A 17,768-nucleotide genomic window follows, 5' to 3' on the forward strand; every position below is an offset into this window, starting at 1 on the left:
TGTACCAGGCCGCACAAAGTATGTAGCTGGCCTTAATGGGGAGACATTAAAAAAATCTTGAGCAGGGAAGAGACATGACAAGACTATCACTTTAGAAAAATAGCTCTCACCAGAGTGTGGGAGTTAGAATGGAGGGAGACACTACAAGGGGAAAGAAGCTCCATTATCACGGTCACACAGGCAAAGGATGGTGAGGTCTGTGCTAGGGCAGGGCAGGGGGATGGAGAAAGGGATGGATGTGTGAGGAGTTCACGGGCAGGGTACCAGGACTGGGGATTTATCCTATGGGGGAGGGAAGCAAGAGAGAGGAATAGAGCTTGACTCCAGATTTCTGGCTTCAGCCTCTGGGTGAAGTCATTCACTGAGACGTAGAGTAGAAGAGAGAGTATGGGATGGTGAAGGAGGAGGAATGGGTGGAAGGTGAAGATTGGTCTGGGAGATGGGGTAGACTTCTCATGCCCAGATCCGTGCAGTGCTTCCCCCTCCACCTTCTTCTGGGAACTGAATCCACCTCCTCTGATTTCAAGGGTGTGGTCTGACTTAGGCTGAGCCCACCATGGTACCAGGTATTGTGTGGACATGCGCACACACAGCCACAGCTGGTGGTCCAAGGAGTGGGTGAGTAGGGGTCCTAAGCCAGGGTAATCAGAGTCCTTAACTAGGATGTTTCAAAGTAAAGCTGGGAGGCATCTCTTTCCTCTTTAGTGCCAGAGGTGAGTCTGCAACTGCCAGCAGACATGGTTCTAAGGACCCTGAGGTCTAAGGGACTGAAGCCAAGATAGAAATAATGAACCCGAGAGCAAGCCCCAAGGGCTTTGAGTTCCTAGTTCTCACAGTTCCCAGCTTCATGTCTGCCCTTCCTGGTGACATTATCTCAGAAATCCAGCCTTCTCTTGCTCCCTTCCTCACTCTCCCAACTGTTTATGTTTTCCTTAAGCTAACTGGAGTTAGAGTTCTGTTATTTGTGACTGAAAGAGTCCTGATTAATATAGGACCCGAGGCTCGGTGCCCATGGAAATGTCTTGTGATAGATATTACCATTCCCGTATCATAGAGAAATGAACTGAGGCTCAGAAAGGTTGGATAACTTGCACGAAGTCTCACAGCTAGCACACTGCGTTGCCAGGACTTGAATGCAAATCTAACTCTAAAGTCAGTGATCTTTCTAGGATGCTGCATTTTCCTCCTAGTCTGTCCATCATTCTCAGCTTTCTTTTCTATAACATGGGGCTTCAAATTTAGTGATGTTCATGCTACTGAACTGCCAAGTTTCTTGCTTAATGACCAAAAGCTATGAGGACCAGACAATGATTTCTCTGCAGCATTTCCCAGGATCTGATTATTCCCACTATAAAAGTCCCTGATAGCAGACGGCATACTTGCTAATTTTGTAGAAGCTTAACATCAGTGACCTTATGATCAAATCATTATTTTCCTGAACTGTCTTGTTTTATGAGCTCAGATGGAAAGACAAGTCTTAATTCTCAGCAAAGAGGTGATGATAAACTGAGCCCACAGCTTCAGAACTTGAGAACATCTGAGAGCTTTTCTCAAGCCTCCTTCTCTATTCATTGCCATGTACTCTTCTTCACAGAACTTTCTTTTCCTTCTATTTCATTAACCTAAAGGTAGCCTAAAAAGTATCTTTTCTGATTAACTCATTCTAGGGAATTGTGGCAGAGGCCATTGTCTCCCAATAATTACTCCCTTCTCTATTTTTTCAATAATAGAACCCTTGAATTTTAGGAATTTATTTTGGTTGAGATATAATACACATATCATAAAATTCACTGGTTTATTTATTTATTTATTATGTATTTTTTTATTGAGGAACAGTCAGTTTACACTGTTGTCAGTTTCTGGTGTACAGCATAATGTTTCAGTCCTACATATACGTACATATATTCATTTTCATATTCTTTTCCATTACAGGTTATTATAAGATATTGAATATAGTTCCCTGTGCTATACTGAAGAAACATGTTATTTATCTATTTTATATACAGTAGTTAGTATCTGCAAATCTCGAACTCCCAATTTATCCCTTCCCACCCTAATTAGTGTAATACTTGGCACACAGTAATAGCTCAGTAAATGCCTATTTGCTATTAGTATTATTGCCCTTATTATTACACAATGGTTTTATACAGCATGGTGACATGATCACATTTGTTTCTTGAGTGAAAGTCCAGTCCTCACCATGAGATGAATACTCAAAGCTAACGAAGATTTTTCCTCTTCTTTCCTTTTTAAAAATTGTTTTCCATGGTAGTCTCTCAGGCTGAAGGACTCCTAGGCACAGAACATTTCTTAGAGCCTCAGTTGCACCATCTGTAAAATGCGAGTGTTAATACTTATGTCTCATCTTCCCATGACCCAAGATGACTTCATCATACTCTTTTCTCTCTTCAAACTTCCAGCACCCTCTCACCATCATTACTTTGAGTTGATGGGCTTGCTTCTTATTTTACTGAGAAAAGAGAAGCAATCAGAAAAGAACTTGTTCATCTTCCTCCATTATCTATCAACTTATTATCATGTGTATCAGAATAACTGCACTGTCCCTGCTTCTATCCCCATCATGTATGATTTGGACCCACTCTTTTGTCTACTCAAGGACTATGCTCCTGCCATTGTCATTTCACCCTCTTGTATCTTCAGTTTCTTCCATACTCTACTGGATCATTCTCATCAGTGTACAAGTAATCCAAGAAATTAATTTTGTTTCAACCCTCAGTTTCTCCCAGACTTTTCTGTTTGTTTGTTTGTTTTTTAAGCAAACTTGAGTTAGCTTACTGTTGGTTGCAACTGAAAAAGTCCTGATTAATACAGGGCACATAGATAGGTGCCTATGGAATCAGCGTGTATCCTGATTTCCCCTTTGGTGTTCAATGAGTTAAAAAGATGACGTTTCATAGAGCTCATCCTTAATCTCCCCCAGGGACATGGCAACTCTAAATTGTCCATTTCTGTACTTCTTGTCACCAACCGCACAGCTATCCAGGGATTTCAGTTACAGTTGGGTGGATATTTGACATCCACCCTCACAATAGTTTAACAGGGACAGATACTTTTTAATGAACTATTGAAAAAATTTTCACATTTACATAAAAATTCCTCTTACATAGTTTTGCACAGGTTATCTGTTGAAGAGGAGAATATTTGGCTTCAGAATTTAAATGAGTCATAATAAAGACAGTGAAATAAGCAGGAGACACAGTGCTTAACACCAAGCAGTCTACACTTATTAAATTAATGAATAATTGAATGAATTAATAAATGAAATTAATTAACAATTTGCAAAAGTGTTGTTTCCAGAGCTGGTTTTGTAACTTGGTTGTTTTGAATTTGGGATGCATTTTCCCACAGAAACAACTTTACAAATGGTACTTAAGTGCCAAGAAATCCCACTGAAGTTTTTTAGTCTATAATGTAGCAATTAAATGTATAAAAGTAATGGTATTGTGTAAGAATGTTGTTTAAACAATTTTGAATACTGGTGTTTGAGGGAAAGTAACTTTATTTAGGAGATAAGATGGTGCATGAAAAAATGTTGTGATTCCCAGGGGGACTTCTGAAAACTTTCAAGGGTTCTAGAGAGCACTGTCTCCTTTCTAGGTCTATTTTCAAAATAAAAATGCATGCATTTCTTTCCCTTGATATGATCTTATGCTATTCTTATCTCCAGCAGGATCATTATTGTTTGCCTGGTAGGCAATTAATAACTGTTGTGTTTCCAATTGGATGGAAGGGTAGGAAAGCAAGATGGAAGGTTGAAGATTGAGGGAAATTTCTCTTAAGTAATTGGAAAAGAGTTGGAAGAAATGAGAGTGTCATAAACAGCAAACTTATATCTGTTACCGTGTCTCAGTATTTAGAAGAAAGGAGACATCCTATGCTCTTGAGAGGCTTACTATTTACAGAGGGAGCAAGACCAATGCATAGAAAGAAAAGGCACCACTGGGTAAGTCATACCAGATGACAATCAAGGCTATGGCTGTTCTGAAGAGGCAATGATCTTGGGGCGGGGGAGGGAAGAGCTTGAGTCTGGCCTTGTGGAAGAGGATTTCAGTCAGAAGAGAGCTGGGAGAATTTATGAGTTGAAATTAACTGAATGGTACTTGATAGAAAATATATGAAAAGGAAGAAACATGATGTGAGCATGATTCTACCCAAGAAAAAGAAAGAATATGATGGGGAAAGGATGCTGGATGATTTTCCCATGGAGGCTACACAATGGCTCAGGAAAGGTTAGTGCTATCTAGAGTCAAACAGGGAATAGAGGTCTTGGAGTTTTCAAGCCATCAGGTAGCCTGCGATCAGATTGTGAGAGGTGTTTGCGATTCAGATTGTGCTTTAATATACCTATGTGTTTCTAGAAAATACAGAATTCGTATAATTTTACTATATACTGCCTGTTGATTTTGGTGACGTGTTCTACTGCACAAATCTTACAGATTCCTAAAGAAGGAAACTCTTAAATCTTGCCTTTGGTATAAAAAGCTGTCAACTTCCATTTGCCAATATTTCCCATAACTCCCCACTTCCTTCCTTCCTTGTATCCTTCCTCTAGCTTTCATTAACTGACTCTGACTAAATCACTTCATTCTTTGGGTCCTGTTTTCTTATCTCTAAATGACAACACTGAACTAGATCATCTATCTCTTCCACTTCTAAAAACTTGATTATGAAATTTTTGAAAATAACAAAACAAATCACAAGGATGAGACCTAACAGTATTGGCCAAATTAAATAGCTGTGGTTTCCAAAAAGGTTACTTCTGAATATCACAGATGATTCAGTTATCCATTTTTTTCCTAGAACTACCTGACCGATTTATCTAGAAAAAGTAGTGTAGGAAGTGTAGCAATTTCACACAGCATTTCACAGATTTTTCACAGCAGGAAATCTGTTGGCTCCTAGCTCCTGCGACTCAAATGTCTTTCTGGGTAGCCACAAATAGATAAAACCTTATCTTTCCGCTCTTCAGTTCCGCATCTTGGGCTTTAGATGAATCGACTTCTCTAAGCACCTATCCTTAAACCACGGAGCCTGAAGCGTTTGGGGAGTGCCGGGGGCGGGGGCCGCGGGGTCTGCGGTTTCCCGCGAGAGGTGGGCCCGGGCGGAAGCGGGGCCGCCACACTTCCGGTGGCTGGGTCCGGCGCTCGCCACACTTCCTGTTGATGCAGCTCTGCTGAGGGTAGGGCTGAGGGCTGGGTTAAGAGGGGGGCCGGCCAGCCGGCGGGCGGGCTGGCGGACGGACGGCGGCGGCCACTGGCCAGGCGTGGGCGCGCGCGGGGCCGCGGCGGGCACAGAGCGTCTGCCTCGTCCCGTGAGCTAGGAGCACCCTCGCACCGCGCGCCTCCTGCCTCCGTCCTTCCATCCGGCCCTCGGCCCCTGCCGCGCGGCACCATGCCCGCTGTGGACAAGCTCCTGCTAGAGGAGGCGTTGCAGGACAGCCCCCAGGTACCTCCCGCTGCCCGGGTCTCCCTCACCCGAGGACTTGAGGCCGGGGAGGCCCTTCCAGCCGCTGGGGTGGAGGCCGGGTGTGCGCTGGGCCTCCTTCGGGGCGAGGAAGGGGCGGGCCCGGCCTTGCGTCCTGAGCCTGGGATGCTCGGGGACCCGGCATCCCGCAGGCAGAGTTGGAGACCCTGGGAAAGCCCCCTGTGGCCCGAGGCTCTGTGTCCTGACCCCTTTTCCAGACTCAGCAGAAACCGAGGCTGTTCGGCCTACACTTGGGCTCCATCGCTTACTAGCCGAGTGCCCCGGGCAAATAACATTTTTGTGCCTCAGTTTTGTCATCTGTAAGATAGGAGTAATAATTGTACCAGCCTGCTAGAGTTGTTAGAATTAAATAAGGAAATGCTTGTAAAGTTGTTAGTGGACAATGTCTGGTACAGAATAAGAAGTCAGTCTTTATCATTGTTACTACTGCTACTGATATGATGGGACCCCGTGGATTTAGGGCCAGAGTGGGTGGCGGGGAGCCTAGACCTCCTTCCCAACGGTGCCAAACCTCCCCTCGGCACTGTTTTCCCATTTGTGAATAGGAAATTACAATACCTACCCCATTTGCCTCACAGGGGAACTTCATTAGCACACCCGTGATGAGAGTCAGGTCCTTTGAGCTCTGCAGGTGGAAGTTGGTGTATAAATATAGTAAATGAGCACAGAATGCCGTTAGTTCATAATTCAGTGCACCTTTCCCCAGGGAGCTTTTGTTCTCCATTATCATTTTCCCAGCTCCATATCTACTCTAGTGGTTTGCATCCTTGAGTTATTTAAATTAGTCTCCTTACTCCCTGGTATGTCAACTCTTGAAAAATTAGAGTAACCTGTTTTCCTTTCACAGTTTCCCTTCTCTTTTTGCTTCCTTTCCATTTTCTTAGAGAATTGTGCTTCTCTGGGATGATCCTTTGATGGACTTACCTGCACCCACGTTGCATCTCTTCAGTTCAGAATGAGTATTCAAAGGGCTGTGTACTTAGATGCTTTGTGCCCGTTTCTTTGTGATCTTTATGTGGGCAAGTAAGAAACTATAAGCAAGCTGTGATTTTTTTTTTTTAATTGGTATCCGCTGGTCTGATGGGCTTTTCAAAGGCCACTTTTAGGTCTCTAAACTGGCATTTTAAAGGGACCAGAGCCCTTAGTAAAAGTCATTTTGTCCATCCTCACAACTACTGTGTGGGATCTGAAGATAATAATGAGGAATTTCTGTGATACCATTTTGAACAAGGATTGGAGAAACTGAGTTGCAAAGATGTGTTGACTTCCTGACTGAACATGGTGATGATTGAGCCAGGTTAGGGAGGTTGCACTAATTGATTCTCCATGTTGCTGACACCGAGGAGTTACATTCTGAATTTTTGGCTCTCTCATAAATGAATATGCACTAGTTCTGAGTGATTTACAGGATGTGCTCAGCTGTAAGGAAGGAGAAGGAGGCCTGGCAAACAAGTCAGGACACCTGGGTCCTAATTCTGGCTCTAACGTTAACCTGTCATTTGATTTGAGCAAGTCACTCATCCTCCTTCTGTGATTGGCTCAGTTTTCTGACCTGCTCTGTCATCTGCTCCATGACCTTCTGCAAAACGAGGGTCATGGAGCAGATGACCTTAAAGGTGGTTAAAATTCTATCATATCTGCATGGTTTTTAACTTTCAGCTTATATGAGGAAGAGGAGGTTTAGAGCCATTGTCATTCCTGTTCAGTATTCCTCTTTATGTAGGGAATCTGTCATTCCTTTTGAGTGTGTGTCACCATATGAGGGTTCTTGGTGAGGTCTGAATGGAAGCTAACTTCCAGGAAGGTTTTTGATAATCATCAAAGCATATCTAGCACTCTGGTGTGCGGCACGTGCCTAATGCAGCTTTACTCCCAAGGAGATCCATTGACTTGTAACTGGAAGATTTCTAATCCAACTTCTTCATTTTATCTATAAAGAATAAAAACAATAGCAAACACCTGTATTATACATTTTATGTGGCAGGCACTGTTCTAAATGCTTTACGTATGTTGCCTCATCTAATCTTCCCAACAGTCTTTTGAAGTAGGTCCTCTATTAAAATTATCAAGGAGCAGAGACGTTCAATAACTTGTCCCCAAGATTATGCATCATAAAGGGACAGAGCCAGGATTAGAACCCAGGCAGTCTGCCTGTGTTGTTCAAATTAGCCCAGCTACTGAGCACCTGGCTTTTCTGTCATCAGTGACTTAAAATGTGTCACTGAGAGGAAGTCATCTTAAAAAACCATCTATTGTTTGTTTCTGCTAGTTTTATGTAGAGTATATATGAGGGTTGCTCTAGTAACCTGGTTGCACAAGATTCGTTAAAGAACACAGAAGCTTCTGTATTTGAACTCAGTGACCCAGGAAAGAGCTGAGTAGCAGTTGACTGACGTTAGACACATCTGTTCATGTCTTTTTTAGTTCACAGTGCTGCACAGTGTATTTTAAGACTAGTCTGTGTGCGTACACGTATTATTTCTGGTTACCTCCAGGCTGTGAGAAGCAGAATGTTTAGGGATTAAGATACTTGTCTCCATTGCTGTTTGCGAGCCTCTGCTCACTAGGTGCTGCTAGCTGCTGGGACTGTAATGACAAATACGACAAGAGTGCCTGCCCTCCACTGGTCCACAGTCTGTTCCAGGAGACAGGCAGGAGGGCAGCAGTTCCGGCCCCGTGTGAAAGCTGCTGTGATAGGAACACAAAAGCAGTTCTTCAGGAGCTTTTTCTCTGTTCTGTAGATAGTGTGCTTTTAGGATAAAGTGAAGCACTATTGCTTGCTGTTTTGTTTTGATTTTTGTTTCCTTTGTAGTTGGCGCAGCTGAGGCATAGAAAACTTAGACTAAATTCTGAGATTACACAGGCTGAGAACCACCCTCTCTGACCACACCAGACCTTTCTTTACTCAAGCAAGATGCCTCAGAACATTACCTAGTGGTTTTACCTTCATTGCGGAGGGCTTTTATTCTGCTTTTCTCTTTGTTTATAGTACGTTTTTCTTTCAGTAGTCTTGGTTCTACTGAGACATTTCTCTCCATCTCCCACACTATGGGTATAAGAGTTTTAAATGTTTTATCTTAAAAATATATCTATACAATATTTATATTTATATGTTGTATATGATTAATGTAAACACATTTAAAATTTCTATATTTAAATATGTATATATTACAATCATAGCTATTAATGTTGTTCCACTATAAAATTAAGTGCTATTCTTAGGAGTGAAAAATATCTAGGACTATTTTATTAGATGACATCCAGTTTCTTTTTTCTAAGATAGAGGGTGATGTGGAGTTAAGGCTAAGGTGTTTTTTTTTTTTTTTATCCAGGCATATTCTTGAGAGTGTAGGGTAGTTAAGTAGGATGGAATTCAAACCTTGATTCTGCAGGTAACGACCTCTCTAAGCTTGTGTTTCAACATGTATAAAATTAGGAAAAAAAGTTACTTAATTCTTACATATATATAAGAATAAATAATATCTAAAGTATTTTCACACCTGCATATTATAGTAATTCAATTAAAGATTGAGTTATTTGCTGTTATTATCTATAAATGATAGGCACCAATGTCTTTCAGATTTTTTGGTAGAACTGAGCAACTGGTGTATGTTTGCCTGAGTTTTGGTCTCACTCCTTCTTTGTCTCAGAACATTCCTGTTGTTCCAAATATAAGTTTAAGCAGATGTGGAGCTGATAAATGTGGATATTAATATAGTATCTAAGATAGGTGGATGTATTTTTTTCAAGGATGATCATGAACTAGTTAGAAAGGGGAGTAATGGAGCATTTTGCCAATTCTAATTAGTGTCATGGTTAACATTCACAATATAAAGGGAAAAAAAAACCTTGTGATGTAGTTTTGGCAGTTATCACAGGTGAGAGCATGACAGTAGTATGACCAAAGAGAAGCCAGCTCCAGGCAACCTGCATCCTGCCTCCAGACAGGATTGTGGGCTGTGGACCAAAACACATGCCCATTGATGAGATCCATGTAGCTGGGTGACGGGTGCAGCCTTCTGCAGTGGAGAAAGCATGGCCATTGGTGCCAGCCAGACGTGGGTTTACATCCCAGCCATGGAAATTGAGCAAGTTTCTTAACCTTGATGAGCCTCAGTTTCTTCATCTGTAAAATGGGGTTAATGTAACTATGGTATCTACCTTATAAAGTTGTTGGAAGGATTAAGTGAAGTAATGTTTAGTGCCCAGCACAGTGTCTGACACATAGGAAGTACAGATTAAATGGTAGTTCTAGTTTTCTTTCTGTTCTTTTTGTGGAGGACATTTACATAAGCCCTCTTTTCAGCCTATCACTCATTTTCCATTCTTATTTAATTCCTAAGAGTACTAAAAGCAATAAATACGACTCAACTAAATGGATATAACTAGTTTTTAAAAAATTAAATACCCTCAATCCAGTTGTGTCACTGTTTTTCATTCTCTTTGCTATGACTACATAGTTACAGCAAAGAAAGGAACCAGAATCATAGTAAACCTTGGTGGACTCCTCCAGCGTTGGCACCATCAATACCAAAAGATTCTTTCCTGTTAAATGACATTTATAGTTAACTGTGTAGATAACACAGTGTTGCTGTAGTGTTGGAATGAAATTATACATGTAAAGCCCTCAGTGTCCAACATGTTATAAGCAATCAAAGTTCATTGTCCTCTTCATAACCAGTATCATCAGCTATCACTGTATATTAGGCATCACATAGGTAGGCACTTGATGTACAATCGTTACCTCTACTGTTATCTGCAAATTAGTATTAGAGCCTGAATTGGACCCAGGACTGACACTGTTCCAAGAGGATCGCAGATCCTTTCAGAGGCCTCTGTAGACTATAAGTTGCTGGAGAACAGTCAGTTCTCAGTGCCTTTGAATCTCAGATTTCAGCACAGTGTTTCATCAGACGTTGGATGAAGGCAGAAATGCATCCATGAATGAATGAGTATAGAGTGATAGAACAACCAGGGTAGGTTCAGAAAATGTCTTTCTCAATAAAAAGTGTATATTAAAGAGATAATAAAGAATTCTAAACCAACATTTTTCACCTGCTCATTGACATCCCTTAATCCGCTAATGGATTATGAGATCCAGCGGGTCACATCCATGATTTTTGTTTTGTTTTGCTTGTTCTGATCCATCTGTTGATAAGGATTGGTACCAAAGAGAGCACATTGGTCTCAGGGCAGGTATTTTTAGCCTTAAAGACCTCAGGCAAAGCCAGGGTAAGTGGTACTGCTGTCAAGTGCACCAGAGTTTGTCAGCAAAATTCAAACACAGGGGTTCTTCTTCTTTATTGAGGGTGCTTTGGGGTCACTTACTGTTCACTTACCTGAGATAGGTTAGAAAAAGAAAGAAGGAATTGAAATTCATTTGCAAGGAAATAATGAGCCTTAATGGATTGTTCTTGTAAAGTGCTTTGGTATCACCTCATTAAAAGCATTTCTTTTTTTTTAAAAAAAAAAAAAAACCTTTTCGTAGTATAGCTCCTGTACAGTAAACTACACATATTTCAGATGTACAATTTGATGGGTTTTGATAGAGGTATACACACCCGTGAAACCACCACAATCAAGATAGCGAACAAGAAATGTGACTGATTTTTGTATGTTGATCTTGTATCTTACAACCTTACTGAACTCATTTATCAGTTCTAAGGTTTTTGGCAGATTCTTTGCAGTTTTCTCTGTAGACAGTCATATCTACAAACATCGACTGTTTACATCTGCCTTGCCAGTTTGTGTGCCATTCATTTCTTTTACTTGCCTTACTGCAGTGACTATACTGTTCAACTCTGTTGGATAAAAGTGGTAAAACTAACACTTTGCTTGTCCTGGATTTTAGAGGAAAGCATTTGTCTTTCACCATTGAGTATGACGTTAGCTGCAGGGGAAAAGCATTTCTGTAGGTTACTCTCCATTCTACGCCTAAGGGGTTATTTTCTGAATTAGAGATTCCATTATCACTAATGTAGTATTCTAAATTCCCACTGTGCGGGACATATTGACAGAAGTCCTTTGAATAGTTATGGTCTCTTGTGTGATGCCTTGATGCTTCTTTAGACACCATCCAATATGTGATTATTTCTCTGGTGCTCAGCATGTCAAGCACTGTGCACTAAAATGATACGAAATACCTTTATCTGAGACGTTGCTCAGCTGATCTCAAAGCACTGAGTATTCTTCCTGAAGGAACTGAGTTAGCATTCTTAAGTTGCTATTTGAGTTTTGTGCACAGAGCTACCACTGGTGAGCCCAGGGTACATGAAATTTCCTGGCCATGATTTTGAAAATTGGTTGAATAGTGTATGACAAAAGACCTGGAAATTGACTGTAATAAGTTAAGTGGAAAGAATGACACAATCCTGCAGGACGTCCAAGGTTGCAGAAAACCAGACAGATGGTTGACTGCTGTGATGATATAGTACCGGGTGACCACACCCCAGGTCCACAGACAGGCCTGACATTGAGTTCAGTTTATGGGTTTGAAGGGAGAGGCTGCCCTTTTTAACACTTATTTTATTGCATGGGCTTTACTGGTGCTTGGGTAGAGGCTAAAGTCGAGGCAGAGTATAGCCCTTGATCTTAACCCTTTAAAAATTAGTTTTCCTTCTCTACTGTGATACTCAAACTGTATTCAATTTGCGCTTGCGCTGTAGTCTAAAGGATTAGAAAAGGAGTTGTAAATTGAAGTTCCAGGAATCAGCTTATATTCGTATTATCAATAAAAGAATAAAGCCAGAGAATAGGCATCTTCCCTCCCCATTTGTGTGTGTGTGTGTTTTACCTCTTTTGTAATTTTTCCACTTAGAAGTAAAATTGACCTGTGTTCTTGCAGACTCGCTCTCTACTGAGTGTATTTGAAGAAGATGCCGGCACTCTCACGGATTACACCAACCAGCTGCTGCAGGCGATGCAGCGCGTCTATGGAGCCCAGGTACCCTCCTGCCCCTCACCTGGAGAGGAACAGAGTAGGAGCCCCCTGCCCTCATCATAAACTTCTCTCAGGAGGTTGAGAGATTTGAGTCAGAACAACATCATTTAAAATTTTGAAATAAAATCACAATTGTTTTCCTCTCTGTTCACCTCAAAAAACAGAGGACAGTTTGTTTTCACAGCTTAAGAAAGAGGATAATTTTCCTGCAACAATAGAACCAGTGAAAAGGGACCACGTAATTGCTTTTAATTTTTCAAAAATTCAACCCTGAAGGGAAACATTTGAGTCTCCTCTTCCTACTTGTGACTGAGTGGGCTCAGTATTCTGAGGCATGGCTCTTTGTCTTTCTCATAAATGGGCAGTCTTAGATGTCAGTGCCGGCGAGTAGAGATGTTTTTTTCAAGTGCTTCCTCTGAAAAGACTTGAGTCACAGTTCTGGAACTGTTGGGTGGCTTCTTTGTTTTGAGGAACAAATATCTCTGCCTTGCAAAACTATGGAAAATAAATTGCTGAGCAGCAAAAATGAATCTTTTTAGCATTAAGAAATGCCCATGCACGTTAACTTTCTTAGAGAAGACTTGAGTAACTTAAAAATAAAGTTGGTTATATTATGGCAACTGATACTTGTCATTATTTATTCTTTGCTGACTTAAATCTGTGTGTTAATATATTTCTTTTTCTCATTGATGATCTCTAAATAAATACCACATTCAGTGTATAATAGTAATGTATATTAATAATCATGTTTAGTCATTTATTACATAGCTCTTAATATTCATAATCATTTATTATTATCATTATTTTATTAATCATTCATTCATATCATAAATGGGAAAAAGACTCAGTCCTTGCCATTAGGCAGCTTACAGTTGGGTTGGGAAACAGATAAAACAATTACCAGAGTGTTAGAGGTGCTAGGAGAGGAGGCCACCTAATCCAGAGGAATTGTGCTGGACCCTCAAAAGGAGGATGATGGTGACAGTTGAGATTTATCGAATACTTCATAGGTTTCAGGTGCAGTTTCAGGGTCTTTAGCATGTAATCAATCATTTCACTTAAATTCCCTAACTCTGTGAGGTGGGTATTGTTACTATTATCCTCATTGTACATAGGTCAGGAGATTTAAGAATTCGGATGATGAGCGACTTTCCAAGTCCACTCCATTAATACATGGCAGAGCGAGTCGACCTGAAGCCAAAGCCCAAACTCTCAACTGCTAAGCGTAAGGAGGGTACCCTGAATAGGGACGTGGCTGTGGAAATGGGAAGAAGTGGACTGGTGATTGATTGGATGTGAAGAGGTCAGGGGGGTGAAGGATGAATCCAGCATGATGCCCAAATCTTTCACTTGAACAGCAGGTGCAGAGCTGGGAGAACATCAGAAAAGGAGCAGGGTGTGGGTGTGCGTGCATGTGTGTGGCAGGCATAGCAGGGATGCCGATCTTAATTCTTTCTTGAAAGGCTCAGTTTGAGGTGTCTAAGGGACAGCATAGTGGGGAAAGAGATCTTGTTGAAACTTCAGATCCAGAGTTAGGCTGGAGATAGAGATTTGCAAACTACTGTATTATACAAGTATTATACAGTAACTTATTAACTGGAACTGATTTTAACAACCAAAAGAATCATGTGTTCATTTGTGATTTTGCTTGTTTGTTTAGGTAAGACATTGAGAAACTGGGACAAACTTTGCTGATTTTTTTTAAAGCCGTATTTATATTGCATGTTTTGTATTTTCTCTAAATATTCAAAATTTAAGAGAACAGGAAATTTTTTACTGAGCTTATACCTGAACTTGCTTGGTATTTAGTGATTTGAATATTGTTATTAAATGATTTGTCTCCTGATTAAGGTTTAAGAGCCCCAACACTTCAGGGACCATGTCTCTGTCACTCTGTTCTGCCTTTCCATGTCTGTCAGAATCATTTACTTGGAGATGTCCAAACACTCTCTTAGGAGTTTTTTCTTTTGAGTCAGAAAATTGAGTTTTGCCAGAATTAAGTGGGTCTTGCATTCCAAGAGGCTGTAACCAGGTTTTAATTCACACCACATGACCATCACATGGGTTCTCGTACTGGCCAGAAACCCTTCCTCGTGCCTCGGCGTTTCCTGCTGCAGAAGCTAGCAGGGACGTCTGGCTAGTGCTGCCAACTCAGTGACAGATGCAGGCAGTGGTCAGTGGCATTCAGATCGGCCGGGTCAGGGTCAGTTGGTTTTCAGGTTTACTTGAAGGCTTCCATGTTTTGTTTTGTTCCTTTCTAATTAAAACAAAACTTTTCTAAGTCCTCCTTGATTAGTTTGTATGTATTTATGTATGTGGATGGGCAGAGAGAGAGAGAAAGAAAAAAAGAAGAAAAGAAAAACTCACTAATGTTTTCATTCAACTTTTTCCCCCTAAATTATGTTCTGTTGATTTTATTTAACATTTGTTCCTTAAATATTTTATACCTAGGCATGTTAAATTAGATTAATAGAGTTTTATAATTTCATTTCTTAAAACAGAGGCACTTAGCAAGATGTTGTTTTCCATTATTATATTTTAAAAACCAGGTTTATGCTGCTTATAAATAAGAGTTTTTTAAGTCAGGCCACGTGGTAGGTTTTTGGATTCTGATATAGTGAATACTGTTTGGATCATAGTTTTAGAAAGAGGAAGAGTGAGAAAAACTAGAGGAAAGTTCTTTGAGGGGTTTTGCTGATTTTGGCTAGTTTGGGGAAATTTTTAAATTTTATTTGGCTTAAGCAGTAGAATGAAACTATAGGCTCTAGCTGTTTTCAGCATTTTACAGCCTTCCCTGGGTCACATCTGGTCTCTCAACTGTCAGATTGTGCCTTCGCACATGAGGGGGACTGCGTACTCAATCGAGGGACATTTGAATGAAGGAAGCTGAACATGTTTCTCATGCATTAATGAAGCAGAGATGAGTTACTTAGAAAGCTCTGCCATCTTTCAAACTATTGAATGAGTTTAAAACTTCCATAGTATCTAAATAGATGCATATGTGTACATGTTCAGTTAAATCTGCTTAAAATTTGCATTTAATACATTTTAATATACTTGTTTGATTCTGTATATCTGTCATAATTTTGTTTCTTTCTTAGGTTAAATTTTTAAAAGTCTTTTTAAAAATGAATTTGTTAGGGTCTATAAATGAAATTTCAGGTGACCTTGCTTCTCTCAGATACTGTACTGAGAAAACAGGGGCAGGTCGAATGATGTTCCCAGCAGAATTAGTGAAACGTGGCATCTCTTGGAACCTGTATTTCTCCTCCAACAGACAACAAGCCTCTGTAGTTGGTGCCTTCAGGGTGGAATTTTTCAAGTACATTTTGGATGAAATTTTTTGAAGTGAGAACCATGGTTAAGGCTCTCTCACTTTCAGCAGAGCAGGCTTACTCACATACAGCCTCATCACTGCAACTGTTCTCATCCAAACCTTTTGGAGGACAGATCCTAATCCTAAAAACTAGACGCCCACGTTGGAGGTGGGAATAGGATCTCTTCAAATTGGGGTAAGACAGTGAGAGGGGATGGTAGTGAAATACACTGAAGGGAAGATATGCATAAATTTGGTATTATAAAGAAGAAAATATTTTTTCTTTAGAAATGATGAAATACAGATACCAAGCTAAGTAAGTTAATGTTTTGGGAAACAAAGTAGTGGGCATCCGGGAGTGTGAGTTTGTGACAGGAGAGAGAAGGATTTGGGAGGCAGACAGGGTCAGAACTGTATAGCTTTATAGTAAAAATATTACTAGGCACATAAATGTACCACACACTGGGGCTGGGGACTTCCTGTGGATAATCTCATTTAGCTTTCACAGTAAAGGAGAGGTATTATTGTAGTGTGTTTATAGATGGAGAAGCTGAGAGGTTATGTAGCTTGCCTGTGGTAACACAGCTGATGAGTGGCAGGACCAGAATTTGAATTTAGGTCTGACTCCAAAACCTGCACTCTCACTCTGTGCTGTACTTTTTGATGTACTGGTGTCCAGAAATGGCAGCAGAGGCTAAGGAAGTAGGAGCTTTCAAAGCTTGTTCTTGTCATCACAGAACACCCCCACTTATCAGCCTAAAAGCTTTGTAGTATGTTAAAGGTGGGAGCCCACTCCTTTTTGTATCCGGGAGTAGCTTCCTTTGTTTAATTGGTTTTTATCTGTAATTGTTTCAATCAGTGTATTTTAACAGCCCTTAAAAACAGTCAAATTGAGGTTTACATGACAGGGACAGAGAAGAAATATGTATGTAGCTTTAAGTGTACAGGAGCAGAGGGCCCCTGAATGGTTTCTGGGTTGTTGCCCTTGGTTTACATGTGGGATCTACAGCCTTTCTTCACACTGGCATCGAAGGCGTTCAGATTGGTACAGGAGAGTATTCAGGGCTAGGCTCATTCCTTAGGTATAGAGGTTAAGTGTGTGACCTTAGATGCATCAGACCTTAGTTCCAGTCTTGACTTGGCCACTTGCTATGTGACCTTGGGAAAGTCACTTGATTGCCTGAGTTTCCTTATCAGTTAAACAGGTTATAATATTAACCACCTCACAGGTTGTGAGGAATGATAGAGCTAACACCTGTAAAGTGTAACATGAGTCCTGGCAGAGTGCTCACTGTTGACATAACCACCTTCTCAGTCTCAGAATAATAGTCATAGATGGCACTGTACTCTGGAGCTGTGAGTTGGGGTAAATAGATGCTTGGTCCTGTGATCTTCGCTTTCTTGAAGGAGCAGTCTGTACTTGCATTCTTCACTTCCTCACTGCATAGCTGATACTTGCTCCCCAATCTGGGCTCCATCCTGCCCTGGCAGTGCTGCTGCTTCCTGTCTAGTTCACGGCCTCTCTCCACCCTCTCCATCCTGGGAGTACCTGATTCTGTTAGCAGTGCCTCCCTGTGAAACTGTCTTCCTTTGGTTCCCATGACAGTATCTCTCCTGGGTCTCTTGCCCATCCTTTTTTTTTTTTTTCCTCTTTTTTTTAAATTGATGTATAGTCAGTTTTTGATGTTGTCTCAATTTTTGGTGTATCTAGTGTATAACGTAATGTTTCAGTCATACATATACATATATTCGTTTTCACATTCTATTTCTTATAGGTTACTACAAGATATTGAATATAGTTCCCTGTGCTATACAGAAGAAACTTGTCTTTTGTTTTCTCCCCGCAGTGGGGAGGTAATTAGGTTTATTTAGTTTTTTGATGGAGGTGCTGGGGATTGAACCCAGGACCTTGTGCATGCTAAGCATGTGCTCCACCACTTGAGCTATACCCTCCCCCCTATTTTTTTTTAATTGAAGTATAGTCAGTTACAATGTGTCACTTTCTGT

General features: G+C 40.8%; 1 protein-coding gene across 3 annotated transcripts in view; it reads left to right on the forward strand.

The window, feature by feature from the left end:
- The first annotated feature begins 5,194 nt into the window (after positions 1–5,194).
- APPL2 (adaptor protein, phosphotyrosine interacting with PH domain and leucine zipper 2) overlaps positions 5,195–17,768 on the forward strand; it is a 50,022-nt gene continuing 37,448 nt past the window's right edge. For 2 of the 3 annotated variants that reach the window (XM_032493439.1, XM_032493441.1), the window contains exons 1-2: positions 5,196–5,466; positions 12,350–12,448. In XM_032493439.1, the coding sequence (XP_032349330.1) occupies positions 5,413–5,466; positions 12,350–12,448 (153 nt within the window). In that variant the 5' untranslated portion in view covers positions 5,196–5,412. Of the gene's footprint in view, positions 5,467–12,349; positions 12,449–17,768 lie in introns of all 3 variants that reach the window. The other variant, XM_032493440.1, reaches the window with a different exon arrangement.

The sequence above is a fragment of the Camelus ferus genome, chromosome 12, assembly GCF_009834535.1.
Source record: "Camelus ferus isolate YT-003-E chromosome 12, BCGSAC_Cfer_1.0, whole genome shotgun sequence".
In the NCBI taxonomy this organism is placed as follows: Eukaryota; Metazoa; Chordata; class Mammalia; order Artiodactyla; family Camelidae; genus Camelus; species Camelus ferus.